At 38.2% G+C, this 21,828-nt stretch overlaps 1 protein-coding gene across 3 annotated transcripts; it reads left to right on the forward strand.

Annotated features, from left to right (window-relative positions):
* Positions 1-695: 695 nt before the first annotated feature.
* LOC127517619 (cytosolic sulfotransferase 3-like) lies at positions 696-17,593 on the forward strand. Of its 3 annotated transcripts, XM_051903521.1 has the most exons (8): positions 696-1,050; positions 1,521-1,659; positions 3,207-3,335; positions 15,623-15,723; positions 16,402-16,528; positions 16,721-16,818; positions 16,906-17,080; positions 17,161-17,593. In XM_051903521.1, the coding sequence occupies exons 1-8, from the start codon at positions 1,027-1,029 to the stop codon at positions 17,271-17,273; spliced, it is 906 nt and encodes a 301-aa protein (XP_051759481.1). In that variant the 5' UTR covers positions 696-1,026; the 3' UTR covers positions 17,274-17,593. The 3 variants fall into 3 exon arrangements, with proteins under 3 accessions (XP_051759481.1, XP_051759482.1, XP_051759480.1); XM_051903522.1 differs by lacking the exon at positions 1,521-1,659 and having other exon boundaries at positions 701-1,050; XM_051903520.1 differs by lacking the exons at positions 696-1,050; positions 15,623-15,723; positions 16,402-16,528; ... (1 more) ...; positions 16,906-17,080; positions 17,161-17,593 and adding an exon at positions 6,540-15,616 and having other exon boundaries at positions 1,645-1,659.
* The last annotated feature ends 4,235 nt before the right edge of the window (positions 17,594-21,828 follow it).

A 21,828-nucleotide genomic window follows, 5' to 3' on the forward strand; every position in this document is an offset into this window, starting at 1 on the left:
TATAAAGTGTTACCTGAATAGTTTTTAATAGAAAACTCTTAGCTAAGAACTTTTACTGCTATTTAGGAGAACTCTTACAATCTTTTGTGAATGTGTCTGTCATGGGTGGTTACAGGCAGGTAGACGAAGAAGACATAGATCCAACAAGAAGGTTTAATGATGAATATACACAATGCACAGACTGGCAGGGTAGCACACTCTAACTGCAACATAGATCGGACAAGGAATGCAGGAAAGACACAACTTAAGTAGTGAATACAAACGAGGATAATTAATAGGACACAGCTGACACATATGAACTAATAATGATGGAAACCCAGGACATGTGATGAATAAAAAGACAGAAACTAACAGAACATAATGGTGACAGTATCAAATAATATTGTAATATTTTGATTGGTTTACTGACATTGAAAATGTACAAATAAAAAAGAAATGTACAAATAATTTCTATCAGGAACAATGGAGAACTCTGAACACATAGGCCTACTGCTGGGTATAAAGTGATAGTGAAATGCATTCCTCAAGTTTAGGGTGTTTCATCATTACAGGAAAAAAAAAACACTGGGGGAAGGGCCTTTTTACTTCCTCCAATGCTCAAAGAAAAACACACTACTCCTTTGAGATCAACATTAAATTCCTGTTACAACTCAGTGTGCCAGTACTTGAGGGGCCCCACTAGCACTGGGAAGTGAAGAAAGAGGGAAGAAAGAAAGAGAGAGAGAGAGAGAGAGAGAGAGAGAGAGAGAGAGAGAGAGAGAGAGAGAGAATAGAGAATATACGAGAAACTACATCTGTGATTATCATTATGGAAAAGTGTATTGAGTGTAGAATTTCTGAACTTGAATAACCGGTTGTTTCATGTTGAGTGCAAAGTACAGGGGGGGAGTGGAAGAACAAGATAAGCTGTGATTTGTAGATAGAAGCATTGCATGACAGCACAGAATGTAGTTTAACGCAGAAGATCTTCAAGAAACTTTTGACCAGAGCAAAAGAGAAGAACAAAAGGAACAACTTTTCACCATAATGGAAACCCCTGATTTGTCCTCAGTGAGTAAATACATATTTTAAATATTTTGAAGAAAATCACATTAATAAATCAAAAGCTGCTTCATTCACCCTTGGTTGTAAAAAATTTGGGAATGGGAATTGGCAGAAAATACAAAAAATAGTTTAAAAAGTGTGAAAATAGAAAATCACATGTTATCAGTTTTTAAAGGCACTAGTAAATTAATTGTGTTTTTGTGAAGAGTCATCAAAATTGTGTACATTCACATGAAATGAAGACTGTACTCAAACCATATACCATCAGAGCTCATAAAAGGTCTGTAAGGGTCTGTGAATGCTGTATTTAAAAATACATTTCTTTATGTATGTTTTGAATTTTACCTTTTTTTCTGGAGCTATATTGTTGCACCTATTGCTTAACTAAATAACCTGAAAAAAACTGGTCAATCCTATGCAGGAATTAATGCAGTGAAACCACAGAAACAGTAACCTGAGACTTTTTAAAACTTTAGATGAAACTACCCAGTCGGCCTGAACTGTTTGATTTTGAGGGTATTTCCATGGTCCACTACTTCACTGACAATTGGGAAAAGGTGAAAAACTTTCTAGCAAGACCTGATGATGTTCTGATCGCCACTTACCCCAAAGCAGGTGAGGGCAATTTAGCCAGCATGTGATGTGACCGCTGATCTATATAAACTACCATATAAGATAGATATAAGCAAATCAGCATGTTAGCATATTAGAATGATTTCTGAAGGATCATGTTATACTGAAGACTGGAGTAATGATGCAGCGTTGCCATCACAGGAATAAATTATATTTTTAAATATATTAAAATAGAAAACAGTTATTTTAAATTGTAATATTTCACTGTAGAACTGTTTTTATTGTATTTTTGATTAAATAAATGCAGCCATGATGAGAATAAGGGACTTCTTTCAAAAGCATAAAAAAACTTGCCAACCCCAATCATTTAAACAGTATAGTGTATATCTCATATAGATCAGTGGATTTTTCAGTTTGACAAGTCAGAAAAGAGCTGTGGTGATGTCATCAATATCATACACTCCCATCATCTTTTTAAGCTCACAGGAGAAGTGGCATGTGACTGTGAGCAGCACTGTAGATTTTATGACAAAAAAATAAAACAATAAAAAAAATAAAAATCAATATTATTTTTGCCAAGCAATCACTGTATTGCAGATACAGTTATTTGATTTACATAATCTAAAGTAGTTGTTTCTCTAGTTTAATTTGCATTCATGCTAACTTCAAACCCACATGCTAAAACAGTTAGCTTTGTTATGCTGCTTTGGGTGGGGATAGTTCATTAAAAATGTTACAACCAACCCCTTATGATGATTCCAATGAGTCTAGTTATCAATCACATCCCCTGTTAAGGCAAAGTCATGTGAATTTTTTGTTGCACATCAAAGGATTTATGTGGTAAATGTGTTTACATAAAACATAAACATAAAAACATTATCTGCCTCAACTGAGCACGTAAGTTTGTGTGTGTGTGTACATTTTTAGAATTTATACGCGTCTTCGCATTTCCATCAAGCGTTTTGTTTTATGTGATATCCCAAAATTCATATAAAAATAGGTGGATGGCAATTAGCTAGTGACTGAACCCTTATGTAACAGGAATACAGTACACACACGAACAATCACACAAACACACACGGCAGTCTCCAACACATTCTCCAATTTGCGTATCTAATTTAGGGTTTGCACTGGAGCCTATCCCAGCATTTCAGTCCAAAGGCAGGGGAACACCCTGAATGGATTACTAGAGCTCTTCTGGTGTTTAGTAATAATAGTATTTCTACTGCTCTCTTTATGGTAACTGGACTGACAAGTTTATTAATACTGAATAAATGCTGCTGACATGTAAATGTCTTCATCTGACATCACAAAATTGTGTAAGTTGGTTTGGTTTCAAATCAGACAACACTGTTTTGTCAAGTCTCTAACATAGCATAATCAGAAAGAGCTTTATTGGTAGTAAAGATAATATAGCATTTTCTTCACCATACAATGTTTTAAAATGATTTGCATGCCACTTAGCACCTCAAGTCATCCAGCTTTTATTAATATATTTTAATTTGTTCTAAAACATTAGATGTAGTACACATTACCTAAGATTTCAAACACAAAATAATGCAGAATTCTACTCTCCATTCTTCTTCTAGGTACCACCTGGGTTTCTTATATTCTAGACCTCCTGTATTTTGGTAAGGATGATCTAGAGTGCCAGACTTCCCAGCCTATCCATATGAGAGTGCCATTCCTGGAGTCATGTTTTCAAATTATACCATCAGGTCAGAGATCACACTATAATGAGTGTTCACTGAATTTCAGTTTCATTTTGTTCGTTTTTTTCCCAGTGAGTACAATTTGAAAAATTAACTTTTTTTAGTAGAACTTTTTTTTTAACTTGACTGCTGCATTTTTAGAATGCCGTTTCATGGTTGAGACGCTGCAAAAGACGTGAGGCACGAGTGCGTCAGCCAAACATGTCCGCCAAACATAAAAACAATAGGAAAAATTTAAAAAAAAAGTGACAGTTCAAAAATGGCAAAAAGCACTTCTTGTGTTTTTTGCCTCAAGTTTGCATGCCTAAAGAAGTGTTAAAGATATCTTAATATCCTTTTGGATTCTGGTTCTTAACAAACTTTCTTTTTGGTATCTTCATTTTTAAGGCCCTCGATGGTTCAATCCCAGAGATATGGAGATCTTAATGCGGCTCCATGAGTAAATTGGTAAATTGTGCACATTTTGAGTGGTCAAAAACAAAATGTGAGTCACTTTGTATACAGCTGATACTTTTTTCATTTAAAGAGGAATATCTGATGAACAAGTAATGTTGAAACTAGAAATGTATCTTGTGTTTTTCTACACAAGGTGGGGGGGGGTGTTATCACACACAGTTTCTGCCAATCTCATATTAATCTTGAGTACCTATAGAGTAGTAGTGCATCCTTCATATCTCCGGAAAGTTTTAGTTTTATCATATTTATAAAAGATACGGTCCCACTTTATATTAGGTGGCCTTAACTACTATGTATATACATAAAAAAATAAGTAGAATGTACTTATTGGGTTCATACTGAATTGCAAAACACTTTTGCTGCTATTGAGGTGGGATACGGGTAAGGTTAGGGAAAGCTTTGGTGGTATGGGTAGGTTTAAGGGTAGGGGTAAGGTGTAAGGGATGGGTCAACAGTGTAATTAGGGCCCGAGCACCAAAGTGCGAGGACCCTATTGGATTTCCTCCGTTTATTATTAGGGCCCAAGCACCAAAGTGCGAGGACCCTATTGGATTTCCTCCGTTTATTGTTATTAGGGGCCAAGCACCTAAGGTGCTTGGCGTTCTTTTCTTTTCTTTTTTTTCTTTTTCTTCTTCTTCTTCCGCTCTTGAGTCTATGGCAGCCCATAGAACCGTATGGTAAAAAGTTGTGAAATTTGGCACACAGTTAGAGGACAATCTGAAATGTGTCCATAGCAAATTTGGAGTCTCTAACTCAATCCCTCTAGCGCCACCAGCTGTCCAAAGTTGCACTCATGTTTATGTTAATAACTTTTGAATTCTTTTTTCCTCTGATTCCTTGATTCAAGACAGATCGATTGCATCCTATGACGTCATTTTCCGTCATGAAATTTTTTCGCCATTTTGAATTTTCTGAAAAACCTACTTTTTTTAACTCCTCCTGATTTTCACGAAAATTCAACCAGATCATCTTCAGACCATGCCGACAAAAAGTTATGGAATTCAAGTCGATTTCTCAAACCGTTTTCGAAAAACACGCAAACGAATTGTATGTAGCGCTTGCGAAAATAGACATAAGGCTGTATCTCCGCTTTAACGTATTCAGACCAAACTTGGTACATGTCATCACAAGCATGACCTGAGGCAACATGCAGCGTTTTGGCACAGCGCCACCTACTGGTCCTCAGATACAAGAAATGGGTATTTTTGCTTATAACTTCTGATGGGTTTGTCCAAAAGTCATAAATTTTGGCTGTCAGCCATTTTGAATTTTGTGCTAAAATGCTGTATTTTACGAACGCATTAGCGTATCGTTACGAAACTCGGCATGGGTCATCAGGACAATACCCTGAAGGAGCCTGAGAAGTTTCGGACCAGCGCCACCTAGTGGATATTTTTTTTTTCCATATACTTATAACTTTTGATCTGGTTGGCTTATTTTCATGGGAGTCACATCCTTAGACTCCTGAATCCTTGCCGAGTCCAACGATACCAAATATGCTAGGTTTTGACTTACGGTTTGTGCGGCGTGGTGATTTAGCGTTTAAAAAAACGATTGCAAATATCTTTGAAACCGTTAGTCCGATCGAGACGAAACCAGCGTAAGAAACACGAAACCTAAGCTGGTTAACTATATGTCAAAGCCCAAATGTCAAAATTTTGATAGGAAGTGGCAAAAAAATCAAAACAAAGTCGTCCATGGGTCATTTTTTATGATCTCTTACATGTAAATGTCTATAACTCCAAAACGAAATGAGATATTTGCACCAAATTTGATACACACATGTATGGGGTCACCATGAGGACACATAAAAAAATCGGTGGGATTGTGCCTCTTGGTGGCGCTATAATTGAACAAAACATGAAATTTACATTAACTACAATACAGTATTATGATAAAAAATGCTACATTATACGAATGCATTGATGTACCATTACGAATTTATGGAGAGAAAAGGGAATCAGGAAGTGTGTTATAACGTTTGCATACATTGATTGATTTTTATGAAACTTCACCAGTGTGTTGGTTGTAGGAGTCTGATCACATGGATGTGACTATTGTGAGTCAAAGTTATAGCGCCACCAACTGGCAGCAGGAAGTGTGTCACTTTCAAAATGCTTTGAGATCACTCTGTTATTTTTACCTGATGTGCTTTAAACTTCATCAGTGTAATGTCAATACACAGCAGATGTAGACCTGTGACAGGATTTTTGATATTTTAAACTGTTGTCATGGCATGCTTTTGGTGCATAAGATTGGTGCACAAACAACAGCTCAGGGAGGTCAAAAAACACATGAAGAGAAGTGTTAGGATTATACAACATCAGCAATCACAGATATTCGCATTAAGGCTGGATTAGATTTCTCAGAGCACTATTCTTTTAAGAGCTGCTGTGCAGCCAAATAATGTACCAGTTATCAATGTAAAGCTGCTTTGACACAATCTACATTGTAAAAAGCGCTATATAAATAAAGGTGACTTGACTTGACTTGACTGTGGAGTTTGCACAAATAACAATATGTAATTTGCTCTAGAATTTTTATAGGGGTTGTCTGAGAAAAAAACACAGACATGTCAGATTAGGATAATATTCTGCACTCATTTTAAATTGACTTATGACATTCTTTGACATGAAAGTCATTGTGGCGAGGGGGGCGTGGTTCAGCGGAGTCGGCAGCGGGAGAGAGAGTCAGGAGACGAACGGTGAGTGAGTGGGTTAAATGCAAATGACGAACACCTGTCTCTTGTTTCAGTAATTGGTGTGGAGAGAGTATATAACGCCAGGAGAAACAGGAGTGGGTGAGAGAGAGAAGTACTACTGACTGCTGCCCACGCTGGAAGTGTCGTGTTTTGTTTGCGGAGAGAATTTGTGATTGATTTATGACTGTTTTGTGCCTGTCTGCACACCTTTTCCTTTTTGCTGAATTTGTTGAATAAAGCAGTCAGTAGTCAAGCCGACCCTATCCTCTTCCTTCCTAAACATTGAACCTTGTTACAGTCATCTCAATTTAAATGATCTCATGGATGTGGCTGTTGTGGTTTGTGATCATAGGAGTATCAGCTGCTGCAGTAAATGTGGTTTGAATTTGACATAGTCCTTTTATGTTTAACTGTTTTAAATGCCCATTGCCCGCCGTGCACAGTTGCCCTGTAGCCACCGGGGTGGCGGTGCCTCCGGGCTTTGGCCCATCATCGCTGCTTGCGGCTATATTTATTCTTCTTCTTCTTCTCCAAATGAATCGCTTTTTTGAGGGCCTAAACATGCTCGAAAACTCATGAAACTTTGCACACGCATCAGAAGTGGTGAAAATTTACGTCTGTTATGGATCTCAGAATTAGGCGTGGCAAAATGGCTCGATAGCGCCACCTACAAAATTTCAACGGAGTGCCCCTCGCACTACGTTTCATGTACAGGTATGAAATTCGGTACACACATGTAACATCCCAATACCTACAAAAAAGTCACCCGGTACGAAATCTGAAAACCAACAGGAAGTGAGATATTTAGAATTTTCTCTGCAAAATTTGTGCTGTTTTTGCCATTTTCACACTTTGTACTTTAACGAACTCCTCCTAGAGCTTTAATCAGATCAACATCATATTTGGTCAGTCCAATCTAAAGGCCTTTGCGACGTTAAATTGCGAAGATCTAGAGTTTTTGCTGAAGGGTGTGTCCGTGGCAGCCTGACAAAGTTTGATGTTTCGCCATGGAACAGGAAGTTCTTGTAAATCGGGTATACAATGTTGGATCTGCCCCAAACTTCACATGTTTTATTAGAGTCCTAGCCTGAAGATATCAACATGGCACTATTCAGTGACAGTCATAGCGCCACCTGTGGGCAACAGGAAATTACATGTTTTACACTGTGATTAACTCCTCGTAGACATTTAACCAGAACCACATCATATATGGTCAGTCTAATCTTAAGGCCTTAGCGATGTTAATTTGCAAAGATCTTGAGTTTTCGTTGAAGGGTGTGTCCGTGGTGGCCTGACAAAGTCTGATGTTTCGCCATGAAGGAGGAAGCTGTTGTAACTCAAGCATACAGTGTCTGATCTGCCCCAAACTTCACGTGTGATGAAAGTCCTGGCCTGAAGACATCTGTATGCCAATTTTCACTTAGTCATAGCGCCACCTGCTGGCAACAGGAAATGGCATGCTTCACACTGTAATTCTATCCCATGAACACATTTCAATATGCCACAAAGTACCAAACATACTAGAAACACGTTAAATCATGCAACACTCTGCTAAGTGCTAATGTATGCAATTAACGCCACGAAACAGGAAGTTGTTGTAACTCAGGCATACAATGTCCGATCTGTTCCAAACTTCACATGTTTGATAATAGTCCTGGCCTGAAGTCATCTACATGGCAATATTCAGTTACGGTCAAAGCGCCACCTGTTGGCAGCAGGAAGTGTGCCACTTTGAAATGACTTTTCCATAATTCTCTTGTATTTTCTCGCCACTGTTCACTGTTTTCCTAAAGCGAACGGGTGGCGGTGAGCCCGGGTGCGAGGGCCCTTTCATCGCTGCTTGCAGCTTTAATTATTATTATTATTCTTTTCCAAATATTATCGCATTTTTGAGGGCCTAAACATGCTCGAAAACTCACGAAACTTTGCACACGCGTCAGGACTGGCAAAAATTGACATCTGATATAGGTTTCAGAAATGGGTGGGGCAAAATGGCTTGACAGCGCCACCTATAAAACTTCAACGGTGTGTGCCTCGGGCTACGTTTCACGTACATGTACAAAATTCGGTATGTACGTGTACCGTCCCATTACCTACAAAAAAAGTCTCTTGGAGCTAAGTCCTAAACACAACAGGAAGTCAGCTATTTTGAATTTCCTGTGCGATTTTTTTGCTGTACGAGGCCATTTTCAGGCCTCGTACTTTAACGAACTCCTCCTACAGTTTTAATCCGATCATATTCAAATTTGGTTTGTGTAATCATAAGGCTTGTGCGACGCTAAATTGCGAAGATCTTGAGTTTTCGTAAAAGGGCGTGTCCCTGGCGGCCTGACAAAGTTTGATGTTTCGCCATGAAACAGGAAGTTGCTGTAACTAAGGCAAACAATGTCCGATCTGCCCCAAACTTCACACACTTGATAAAAGTCCTGTCCTGAACACATGTCCATGCCCATATTCAGTTATAGTCATAGCACCACCTGCTGTCAACAGGAAGTGACATGTTTAACGCTGTTATGGTCTCCTGACAGCATATTAAAATGTGCCAGCAAGTTCTAAACAGGCTAGCAACATGCTAGAAAGAATGTTAGCAAAACACTTAGTTAAGTGCTAAAGCATGCTATTAATACAGTGTAAGAGGAAGTTGCTTTAACTCAGGCATGCAATGTCCAATCTACCCCAAACTTCACACATTTGATAAGAGTCCTTCCCTGAAGACATCTACATGACAATATTCGGCTATAGTTATAGCGCCACCTACTGGCAACAGGAAGTGACGTTTTTAACAATATGATGCACTATTAGCAACATACTAAAATATGCAATTGACTACTAAACATGCTAGAAACATTCTAAATCATGCTAGCAACACCTAGCTGACTGCTAAAGCATGTTATTATCGTCATGAAACAGGAAGTTATTGTAACTCAAGCATACAGTGTCTGATCTACCCCAAATTTCACATGTGTGATAAGAGTCCTGGCCTAAAGACATCTATATGCCAATATTCAGTTAGTCATAGCGCCACCTGCTGGCAACAGGAAATGGCATGCTTTACACTGTAATTCAATCCCTGAAACACATTTTAATATGCCAAGAAGTTCCAAACATACTAGAAACACGTTAAGTCATGCAACACTTGGCTGAGTGCTAATGTATGCGATTAACGCCACGAAACAGGAAGTTGTTGTAACTCAGGCATACAATGTCCGATCTGCTCCAAACTTCACCTGTTCGATAATAGTCCTGGCCTGAAGACATCAACATGGCAATATTCAGTTACGCTCAAAGTGCCACCTGTTGGCAGCAGAAAGTCTGGCACTTTGAAATGACTTCGCCATAATTCTCCTGTATTTACTCGCTTACATGCATGTTGCCCAATGTTCACTGTTTTCCTGAGGCTAACGGGTGGCGGTGAGCCCGGGTGCGAGGGCCCTTTCATCGCTGCTTGCAGCTTTAATTATAAATGTAATTACAGAAATTAATTACAGATGTAATTACATGCAGGTGTTTTTAAAATATAAGTACATGTATGTACACAATAAGTGCATTGTATCAAATGATTAATTTAAATGTAAGTACATAGTAACTAAGGCCACTTAATATAAAGTGGAACCAAAGATACATACGCTCTACCGATTCTTTCCGAAAACAGCTGAGCACCTGGAGGCGTGCCGTGTGAGCGGATCTAAAGAGTGACGAGCACATGCAGCTTTTGCGTAGCGATCGTCTGCAAGCTATCAATGGTCAGCTAAACAAATGTATTTAAACACACACAATGCACCATCGCATTATCCCTGGATAACTTTTGAATCACTATAATGAATATAGCGTATAGTGAATGATGAATAATGAATTTATGAATTCACTACATTCGTGTTGTTTACATTATATGCACTTAGGCACCTATTGCCAACAAAACAGACATTTGAAGCAGTTTTACTTACCACCTGCAGTTCCAACTCATGACTGGGTTTCAAACGATCTTTAAATCCAGCGTAGAACTGGGCCTTGCTTATAAAACCATAAGCACCGATCCTGAGGGCTCGGGCAGTCACGGAAAAACACAAGATATTCTCCATTCATTTTAACCAATAAAAAAGTGATTGCAACTATCAGTTTCTATGGTTGTTTTAATAACAAATATCGAGAGCGCATCAATGTAATGTGTGAGCACAAATCTCACAGCTCCAATTAACACTGGGTCCTTTAGGAAGCAAGGTTATCTTTCCCTCACAACCAAAAACACACTTCTTTGGTGACATTCTTGATTTCATGATAAATCTTTCTCGAGCAAGTCCTGTGCAGGGCTGCCGACAACTTCTGTAAAGCTGAACGCACGTTGATGGGTGTGCTCTTGCTCTCTCGCTCTGGTCGACGTGTGCGCGCGCCCTTCCAGGAGAAGTGCCCGTACAAGGAATTCTGACCTTAATGACGTTACAAAGGCCCATACTCAAAAAAAAGATTGCGAAGTTTATGAGGATTTGGAAGAGAATTTTTGGCACAGAAATACTCTGTCATACGTCCAACTCATGTTTTGAAACTTTGGCCATGTTTAGCATTAGAATCCAACTCTTTAACAGTGTAAATAAGAATACATGAAATAGCATTATATGGTCTTTTCTTTTGGAATCTTCCTTTTTAAGGCCCTATATAGTTCAGTCCCATAGATATTGGTACCCCAATGTGACTCCATATACAAATTGTTGGATTTTACCCATTTTCGATGGTCAAGAACCAAATGTAGGTAACTTTTTAAACAGTGTTATTGTGTTTAAAGAATGTCTGAAGAACAAATAACACTGAAACTAGAAATGTATCTTTTTTCCCTCTATCAAAACAATTGAACACAACACACCTCTCTGAGTTCGGAGCATATTTCCAAAGTTTACATGTCTTTAATTCAAGAAGTGTTAAAGATATCTTAATGTCATTTTAGATTCATTTTAGAAAGTTCATTAAGAACCAGAATCTAAAAGGATATTAAGATGCATGCAAACTAAGATGCATGCAAACTTGAGGCAAAAAACACAAGTGCTTTTTGCCATTTTTGAACTGTCACTGTTGGCATATAATGCAACAAAGATTGCTAAACTCAACAGATTTTACTAATAGACCTATCAATCTCTGTGTAAAAAAAAAAAAAAATAATGATGCTGCCATCTTTCTAAAGTGATTTTTACCTGCTGATTTTACTATCAGCAGGTACCGAATATACCTGGTACTGCAGAATTTTTTTAATTTTTTAAATTTCATTACCAACTTGGTACTGAAGTACTGTTACTTTTGACAGTCCTAGTAGGTACTAAAAACTGCATACCAAGAACACCCCACAAGATCTGCCATTTTTAAGAGGCTGTGACCCAGCCTTCTAGCCGTCAATATTTGGCCCTTGTCAAAGTTACTCAGTTCATTTCACTTGCACATTTTTCATGTTTTCAACTCATGAAATTCAAGAACTGACTGTTCACTCCCTTTGTAATACATCCCACCCCTTGAACAGGTTGCATTGTAATGATATAATCAATGTTATCCACTTCACCTCTCAGTGGTTTTAATTGTTGTGGCTCATCAGTGTTTGACTGAACCAAAACTGTTGAGTTGCGTCTGTAATAAATGTAAAAAAGGGTATAATTAGCTGAGTGGTGCAGGAGCTAATGAAAAATATAAGTTGATCGGACAAATCAGACAAAACTTGAAGGCAATCAGCAAGAGGGGGCATATGCACTCATGATAGAGGACAAGAGAGAGTGAGCAAGCGACACGTGTAGAAAGAATGTAGAAATAGATATTACTAAAGAGGAAAAGTTCAGAGGAATATAATTGGAAAAAGAAGGGTTACGATCAGGCAAGAGCTAGGAAAAGCTTTCTAGCACTGGAGAGACGTTAGAGAGTGGGAAAGCTTGAAAATGGACACAGAGGTTGCTTTGTTTCTGCTCGATACATGAGTGACATTGGTTTTGCTGTGTTTCACAGACCCAAGATATGCTTTTGTATGCTGTTGTTGTATCACAACTGATTTATCCATACTTGCGCTATAGTTGTCTGATGCAGCAGCTGTTGGTCTTTACCTGTGTTGCATAGCGTGTTTGTTATTTTGGAGTTCGAAAATATGAAGGGAGGGGGTGTGTTTCTTTTGTGGTGTCAATTTCAAATATCGGTTTCTCAGAAGTCGCTTACTGCACCTGTAACACTTAGAGTGGGACATTGTCCTACTAACTGATGGTAACAGAGGAATTCACACTAGAGCAGCTTTCCCTCCCACCGTATGGCTGGGGATTTCTAGTTTTACAACTGTTCCCTTTCAAAGGCTACACTCTAAGCTGCGCTTTATTCAGCGCTGTGGGAACATCTTTAGTCGTGACCAGCTGTGAATATATGTGTAAAACAACGTCAATGAAATTTACCTATATTTATAGCCTTGCGTGACGTCATTGGAATGCGTCGTAAGCGAGGCTATAATTAGATGTGCCACAGGTGCATCAGCAGGTCTTTTGTCTTCAGAGGCCATTCTGTGAAGTTGTGTGAACTGTTTATCTCAAAGCATCTATCATTTCTCTCTTTCCCTCTTGTCAGGAGTTAGATTTGATAGGCAGAGCGCAGAAAACTTTCTCTCATCTGTTCCTCCTTTCACTCTGCAGTGCAAGTGAAAGTGAACGTTTCATATATATTATGGAAACTTCACCCCGAGGTAGTGAAGCAGATATGGCTGAGATTCTACGAAGCAGAGGTGGACCTCTTCGCCTCTCAACAGACAGCGCAATGTCCCCTTTACTTCTCTCTGAGTCACCCAGCCCCCCTAGGTCTGGATGCGATGGCGCATACATGGCCTTCGATGCGCCTGTATGCCTTTCCTCCAGTTGCTCTGCTCCCAGGAGTTCTAGCCAGAGTTCGCCAACAAGGGACTTGCCTCTTACTGATAGCGCCGCGTTGGCGAACAGAATATGGTTCTCGGAGATAATATCTCTCCTCGAAGGCTCGCCTTGGGTGATACCGAGCAGGAGGGACCTTCTGTCTCAGGCGCAGGGGACAATTTTTCATCCCCGGCCGGAGATGTGGAATCTTCATGTTTGGCCCCTGAGGGGAACCAACTGAGGGACACAGGGCTTTCACCTGAAGTTATCGAGACTATTTTAAATGCTAGGGCTCCCTCTACTAGAGCAAGTTATACATAACAAATGGGGTGTCTATGAAAGATGGTGTACTGCACACAATGCAGATCCAGTAAACTGCCAAATTGCTACAGTTCTGGACTTCCTGCAGGAAAAGTTATCAACAGGTACATGCCCCGCTACTCTCAGGGTTTATGTGGCCGCTCTTTCGGCTTGCCACGCTCCGGTTGATGGGGTGCCTTCAAGAACCAGGATCCCTTCATGGGACCTAGCAATAGTCCTGGAGGGCCTGGTTGAAACTCCCTTTGAACCATTAGAGTCAGTTTCTGACAAGCTGTTAACTCTAAAAATGTTTTTTCTCATGGCTATAACTTCTCTAAAGAGAATTGGGGACTTGCAGGCTCTGTCCGTTGTGCCATCCTGCTTAGACTTTGCCCCAGGAATGGTGAAAGCTATTTTGCATCCTCACCCTGACTATCTGCCGAAGGTACCTTTCTCGACCTTGCATCCAGTCATTTTTGAAGCCTTCTGCCCTCCGCCGTTCACAACGCCGGATCAGGAGAGACTTCACAGACTGTGTCCAGTCCGTGCTCTTCAGACTTATGTCCACCGCACCAGCCAGTGGCGTAAGTCAGAGCAACTGTTTGTTTGTCATGGCGGCCATAACAGGGGTGCTGCCGTCACGAAACAGACCATGTCACATTGGGTGAGAGATGCTATTGCCCTTGCCTATGAGGCGCGTGGTCACACTTCGGCAACAGGTATTAGGGCTCATTCCACCAGGGGAGTTGCCTCTTCTAGAGCTTTGGCAGGGGGCGCTCCCTTGCAACATGTTTGTGATGCGGCAGGTTGGTCCTCACCGCACACATTCATAAGGTTTTATAGTTTGGATGTTCATGTTACTCTGGGCTCTCATGTCCTTGAGTCGACATCACAAGCTAGTGTCTAAGACTCTCTGTGCTTGTGACACACTTCACAGCCAGGGGGTCCGGACACACAGTGCAGCGGCGTGGGTATTCTCATTCCCACAGCACTGAATAAAGCGCAGCTTAGAGTGTAGCCTTTGAAAGGGAACGCCCCGGGTTACTTCGCTGTAACCCTGTTCCCTGAAAAGGTGGGAACGAGAAGCTGCGCTTCATTGCCGCACTGGGATGTCCCAGGACTGCTCTTCAGACAAAATATCTGCTGATGCACCTGTGGCACATCTAATTATAGCCTCGCTTACAACGCATTCCAATGATGTCACGCAAGGCTATAAATATAGGTCAATTTCATTGACGTTGTTTTACACATATATTCACAGCTGGTCATGACTAAAGACATTCCCACAGCGCTGAATAAAGCGCAGCTTCTCGTTCCCGCCTTTTCAGGGAACAGGGTTAAAGCGAAGTAACCCGGGGCGTTATAGTGGTTGTTAAGGTGTCAAGGGTAGTTTGTCAATACCAAGCTATATGTTAAAGCAAGTAGCTTCTAATGCAAATTGGCTGGCCATCAGACTTGGCCATCAAGTCTATTCATTTATTGAGGCCTACTGGTAATCTACGAAGCATATGATCACAAACAACCTCAGTATATGCTATATCACCTGGTTTACACTGCTTCAACTTCTCCATTAAAGACATTTGCTTATGATCTTTTTTTTTTTTTTGTTGCAAATAGACATTACATTTAGAAAATCCATAGACCTCTTACAAGACCTCAAAGAATTCTTTCTCACAACCTGAGACTGATCTCATTTTGAGCCTCCTATCCTACTTTATACCATTCAGGCATATACCTTGACCTAATGCAACACTGGGGCACTTCTATCCACTCCTCAACCATCATATTCATGAATATAAGTCACACCACAAATAAACAATCAATAAAAATATGATAAACTTGCATTGCCCCAGCAAAACAGATAATTTTTCTGTATGTATTCACATACAGTAGCTCCTATTTTGTAGTGACATGAGATCATGTCTTGGCTGAGTGACACTGGGAAACATTAAATTTAGAACCACATTTTTCCCTAACTTTTTCAGGAACAGAACTGGCTGATAATCTGCCCACGTCTCCTCGTCTCATCAAAACTCATTTACCTGTTCAGCTTGTGCCAAGGTCCTTCTGGGAGCAGAACTCAAAGGTAAAATATATGTGTTTTTTTCACTCTGTGACATGACAAACAATAAAAATATGATAAACCTACCTGAAAGTGACAACATGTCATGAATCTGCCATAATTCGCGATGATGATGTGAAAATCATTTCATGATCATCTTATAATATGATTTACTTTTATCTGATGTTCCATCTTGATTTTATTTAATTTTTTAATATTTCTAATGTTTGTGTTATAAAGATTCATGTTTAATAGAAACTGCCTTATTGAATTGCAGTTTTATTGAAATTAAATGTTTAGCAGTTATGGTACATTGCTATTAAAACTGTTTGTTAAAAAAAACTACAACTTGAACTATTTAAAGAAAATCTACAAAAAAGTTGGTGGTGATATAAAGACATTTTTGTGTCTAAATTGTTGCTTTACTTAGAGTAATTTGGTACTGATTATTTCTGGTAATCCAGTGCATCTCATGTTTTGTTAACATTATTTTTTACATTTTAAATGTGGTTTTACATATCTTTGATATAACCATTTTCCTTCATCATTTGTTTTCTTCATGCAAAAGTATACCTGTTACAATATACTATGTAAATAATCTTTAAATAAAGTTACTTCATTAAAAAAGTGTAGTAAAAAAAAAAAGTTTTTCTCTCATTTTAATGTCCTGTTTCATGTTATAATTTTTTTCACTCATTCCAGATTGTGTATGTAGCTCGGAATGCAAAAGACAATGCAGTTTCATATTTTCATTTTAATCGAATGAACATGGCACAGCCTGAACCAGGAGACTGGAACACCTTCTTACAGAAATTTATGGAAGGAAAGAGTAAGAAAAATACTTTTTTAAGTCTACTTTAAGTCAGTTACAATGTGAAACTTTTTAAAGAACCATTTTAAAATCTGGGGAAATTAAATAAAATTTTAAAAAAGTTTCAGTTTCTCTATTATGGGCAACCCCTACATAAATCAACAAATTTGTCACTTGAAATTTGATTTAACATCAGACATTTCTTCCTAGATGTGTTTGGTCCTTGGTACGACCATGTCATTGGATGGTGGGAGAAAAAACAGACTTATTCTAACCTGCTATACTTGTTCTACGAGGATTTGGTTGAAGTAAGTTCATAAAGTTACATTTTTATCAAGCATAAAATCAGTATGTTAAATGTGTCTAAAGTGTATATTTTTCCATGTCTTTTTCAGGACACAGGACGTGAGGTGGAACGTTTGTGTTCTTTCTTGGGTTTGTCCACCTCAGTAGAAGAGAGAGAGAAAATAACAAAGGGGGTTCAGTTTGATTCCATGAAACAGAACAAGATGACCAACTATTCCACAGTCCCAATCATGGATTTCAAGATCTCACCCTTTATGCGAAAAGGTTAATAAACCACTGAATCATCTCATTTAGTCCCTCTGAATTCTGTTCTTTAACTTGCTTTAATCTTTTCTTTCCAAAAGGTAAAGTTGGAGACTGGAAAAATCACTTCACTGTGGCACAAAATGAACAGTTTGATGAGGTCTACAAACAGAAGATGAAGAATACCGCTGTCAAGTTCCGCACTGAGATTTAACTTTAGACTTGAGTTCTTTCTCCAGGGTAACTAAATAAATAATCAAGTGTCTGACAGAATTATAGTCAAATTATAGAAGTTTGTCCAATTATTAAATAAATTATAAGTAAGCCATTCATAAGTCGATTTCTGTGAAAATTTATTTCAAAGACATGTCTATCTTTTTACCAGTCTGTTTGAGGAAAAATGTCAGAAACATGTCATTATGGTACCAGTAGTGGCCCAGAAATTACAAAATGCAACTTTAATTACAATCAACAAGGTCACATTTCTATTTACTAACAAATAAATTAATAAAACATAATGTAAATAAAACAAAATGTTGTGTTTGTGTTATTTGTTATTTAAAATTTCATGGAAATATGACTAGCATAGTTTTCACGTCAGACACAGATAACTATGACATTTTGCACATATTTGTATTTTACCCGACAAACCAACTCGTGCACTCACAATCTGGATTTATTTTTATCTCTGTATAAGATTTTTGATGGGTCATTGTTACGTCCAGAGCTGTAAGGGGTTTTGTTGTCGTGCCCAAGCTATGTTTTGCATGTGTTTTTCTCTTTCTCTCTCTCTCTCCTCACAGAGCAAGTGTTACCACCTGACTTCAATAATGAGTATCCAGCTGTGATTGGATGATGGGAGGGGAGAGAGAGTATTTAAGCTGCAGCTATCATCAGAGCAGTGTTGGGGTTGACATGAGGGGTTGGGTTGACAACACTGGAATGTGACTGGAGCGTTGATGGAAGGAAGTGACGGTAGTACTGGAAGTGATCCGGAGATGGAGGAAGAATGTAGCGGTAGGAGTTCAGGAGTAAATGATTGGAGTAAAATTGTTAATCATAAAAGAAAGAACTTGTAGACCAGAATCGGGAACTGACAGTGAAAAAGACAGTATGCTGGTACGGACAAGCAAGGAGGATTTCACTAATGAAGTCTGCAGATGATTTTGTGATCAATCCAGTAAAACTGACCAAAGCAATAAAGAAAGCAATAGGAGATGTAGAGAGTGCCAAGACTTTGAGAAATGGGAATATTCTAATTTTCTGTAAAAATGGAAAAACAACAGAAAGTGGCACAGGGCATAAAATCAGTGCTAGGTCAATCGGTGAGTTGCACAGTACCAAGTAAGAGAGTCTGGTTAAAGGGAGTGATCTATGGAATTCCAATTGATGTATCTACTGACTCAATAAAGAGCAACATAAAAGGTGATTGAAGTGAAAAGACTGAAATGTGTATGCAATAAAGAGAAAGTAGATTGTCTTTCTGTAATGCTTCAGTTTGATGAAGAAAAAATGCCAGAGAGAGAGTGTGTATATATATATATATATATGTATGTCAGCTATGCGGTAAGAGCATATGTACCATCTCCAATCAGGTGTTTCAAATGTCAAAAATATGGGCATGTCGCGGCAGATCTGATCTTAACCCATAATTTACAAGTTGATGACGTTAATGTTTGTGAAACTAATTTCTCTGATCATATGCCAATCCTTTTTAAGACTTTTATTGCCATTCAACCTGTTTATCTAGAAGACTCTTTGTGTTGGTCAAGGAGACTAAGTAGTACCTTCAATGCTGAATTTTCTGCACTGTTTAAAACAAAATTTAATATATCTATGTTGGAAACTCCTCTGCAGCATTTAAATGTTGATGGTCATTGGATTCTATTAAAATCAACTTGTGAGGACACCTTAGACCGCATTGCCCCACTAAGACCAACAAGTCATAAAACAAAGATAAATCCTTCGCTAAATGATAATACCTGTGTCCTCAGAAGGCAATGCAGGCAAGCAGAGAGAAGACGGAAAAAGAGTAAATTACAAGTTCATTATGATATTCTTAGAGACTACCTATTTAGTTATCAAAAGGCAGTAAAAAAATGCAAAAAATACTTACTTCTCCAATATTATTAGGGCAAATAGTAATAATTCGAAACTCTTATTTTCTATTATTAAATCTGTTATCCAACCTTTGAGTAATGTGTATCAAAAGTCCTCAGTTATTTTCTGTGAGGACTTTCTAAATTTCTTTAGCCAAAAGATTGCTGATCAATGTACGCAGATTCCTTTGGTGAAAACTGATCCATCTGACGATCCTGCATGCATTGCTGAATTGAGGGTTTTTGAGCCTATTACTTCGACTATGCTGCAGGATATTGTGCAAAATAAAGAAACCAACATTCTGTTCAAATGATTTTATACCTAGTCATTTGTTAAAGCAGACCTTTGACTGCGTATCACTGAGTTTAACACATCTGATCAACAAAAGTTTATCTAGTGGAATATTCCACTAGTTTAAACATGGAGTGGTGACACCTCGGCTAAAGCGACCAAATTTAGCTCAGGATGAAATGCAGAATTATAGACCAATCTCTCAGCTGTGCTTTGCCTCAAAAATCTTAGAAAAAGTTGTATCGCAACAATTACTTTCATTTCTAAGCGAAAATTCTGTAGGAGAAAGGTTTCAATTGGGGTTTAAAACAGCCCACAGCACTGAGACGGCATTATTGAAAGTATTAAGTGATAGCTTCCTGGCCTTAGACAAAGGAGATGATGTTGTTTTGGTGTTGCTTGATCTGAGTGCTGCTTTTGACATGATCGACCATAACATCCTCATCTCCTGTCTTGAGCATTCAGTAGGGCTAAAGGGTACAGTCCTGAAATGGTTTCAGTCCTATTTGAGCGATAGATGTTTTTCAGTTAACTATAATAATAAAATTTCAGGTAAAAAACAACTTCCTTGGGGGGTTCCGCAAGGCTCTATCCTTTCTCCTATACTTTTTTTCTTTATATTTGCTCCCTCTGGGCAGCATTTTTAGAAAGTATGGAGTATCATTTCATTGTTATGCCGACGACATGCAAATGTATTTACCAATTAGACATTCCACAAATTCAGTTGAGTCATTTCTAGAGTGTTTAAAGGACATCAAAAATTGGATGGCGAATTTTTTTTTAATGTTGAATGAGGAAAAAACTGAGGTTATTGTTTTTAGCCACCTAAATAACTCCACAAAAAACGTATTAGATTTGAGTCCTCTGGCACCGTATTTGAAAACAACAGTAAGAGATTTAGGTTTCCTAATTCATAATAACTTAAAATTAGATAAGCAACTTAACTCAGTGGTTCAGGCTTGTTTTTATAATCTGCGTTTATTAACCAAAGTTAAATCGTTCCTAACAAACTCAGACTCTGAAAGAGTAATCCATACCTTTATTCTATCACGGCTGGATTTCTGTAATTCTTTGTACTCTGGCATCACCGCCACATCTTTGTCTCGACTACAATCAGTACAAAATGCTGCGGCGAGGTAACTAAAAAAGGTAAAGAAATATGAATCAATTACCCCTGTGTTAGTTTATTTAAATTGGCTCCCGGTCCATTTTAGAATTAAATATAAAATTTTATTGTTCGTGTTTAAATCTTTAAATAACCAGGCCCCATTGTATTTGGCAAACCTTTTAATCCCATATAATTCTCCCAGAACACTACGATCAGAAAATCAAAAATGACTTGTAGTGCCTAGAACAAACTGCCTATATAAAGGCGATCGGGCCTTCGCTGTGACTTTGGAATGAGTTGCCCCTGCCGATCAGTTCTGCCAAATCACTGTCAATCTTTAAGAAACTGTTGAAAGTACATCTAATGTTGGTAGCATACAATGATTAGATGTGGTGTTTTATATGTTGCTGTGGTGTTTTATGTTGTCGATGTTTGTTTTCCATTCTTCTACTTTTTATGTAAAGCAGTTTGGGTCAACCTCGGTTGTGTTTTAAATGGTGCTATATAAATAAACAAGACAAGACAAGAATGTATAGCAGGGGTATGTACATGGGATGTTTGGGAGGACTCCTTGATAGGAAGTGATCACTGTTATTTGTTGTAAAATAGGCTTAGATGTTAGTGAAGATTTAGAGGAAAAGATAGGTAGATGGAAATTTAAATCAGCAAATTGGGAAGCATTTAAATATATTACTGAAGTTAAGTTTCAGGAGTTGAGCATAAATGAGGAAATGGAAGATGTAGAAAAATATAATGAGAAATTATGTGAAGTATTGTACAGTACAGCTGAAGAGGTTATTGGGAAAAGTAAAAGGGGAAAAAAGAAAGAAATCAGTACCTTGGACAGAATTATGTAATAAAGCAATACAAGCTAGAAATAAGGCTTTTAAAAAGGTTAGGAAGACGTTTATATTTGATGACTTTATTTTATATAAAAAAGCACAAGCAAATGTAAGGAGGGTAATTAGAGATGCTAAAAAGAATTACTGGAGAAATTATTGTAATTCTATAGGGGAGGAGGTTGCTGTCAGTGAAGTATGGTGTATGATTAGGAAGATGGGTGGTTTTAAGAGAAATTTTGGAATACCTGTTTTAAATAATGGGGTTAAAGTACATAGTAATAATAATATATCAGAAGAAATGAAAATAAACAAGGTATAAAGGAACATCCAAATATTAGGATAGAGAAAACGCCTTCTAATGGACATCTTGATGTGGAATTCTCACTAAATGAATTAAAGAGAGCTGTTGGAAGAGTTAAAAAAAAACT

Source organism: Ctenopharyngodon idella, chromosome 8 (genome assembly GCF_019924925.1).
Source record: "Ctenopharyngodon idella isolate HZGC_01 chromosome 8, HZGC01, whole genome shotgun sequence".
NCBI lineage: Eukaryota > Metazoa > Chordata > Actinopteri > Cypriniformes > Xenocyprididae > Ctenopharyngodon > Ctenopharyngodon idella.

Excerpts from the sequence above, each read along its gene's own strand:
- LOC127517619 (XM_051903520.1), top strand. The coding sequence starts at position 13,621 with ATGCTAGGGCTCCCTCTACTAGAGCAAGTTATACATAACAAATGGGGT.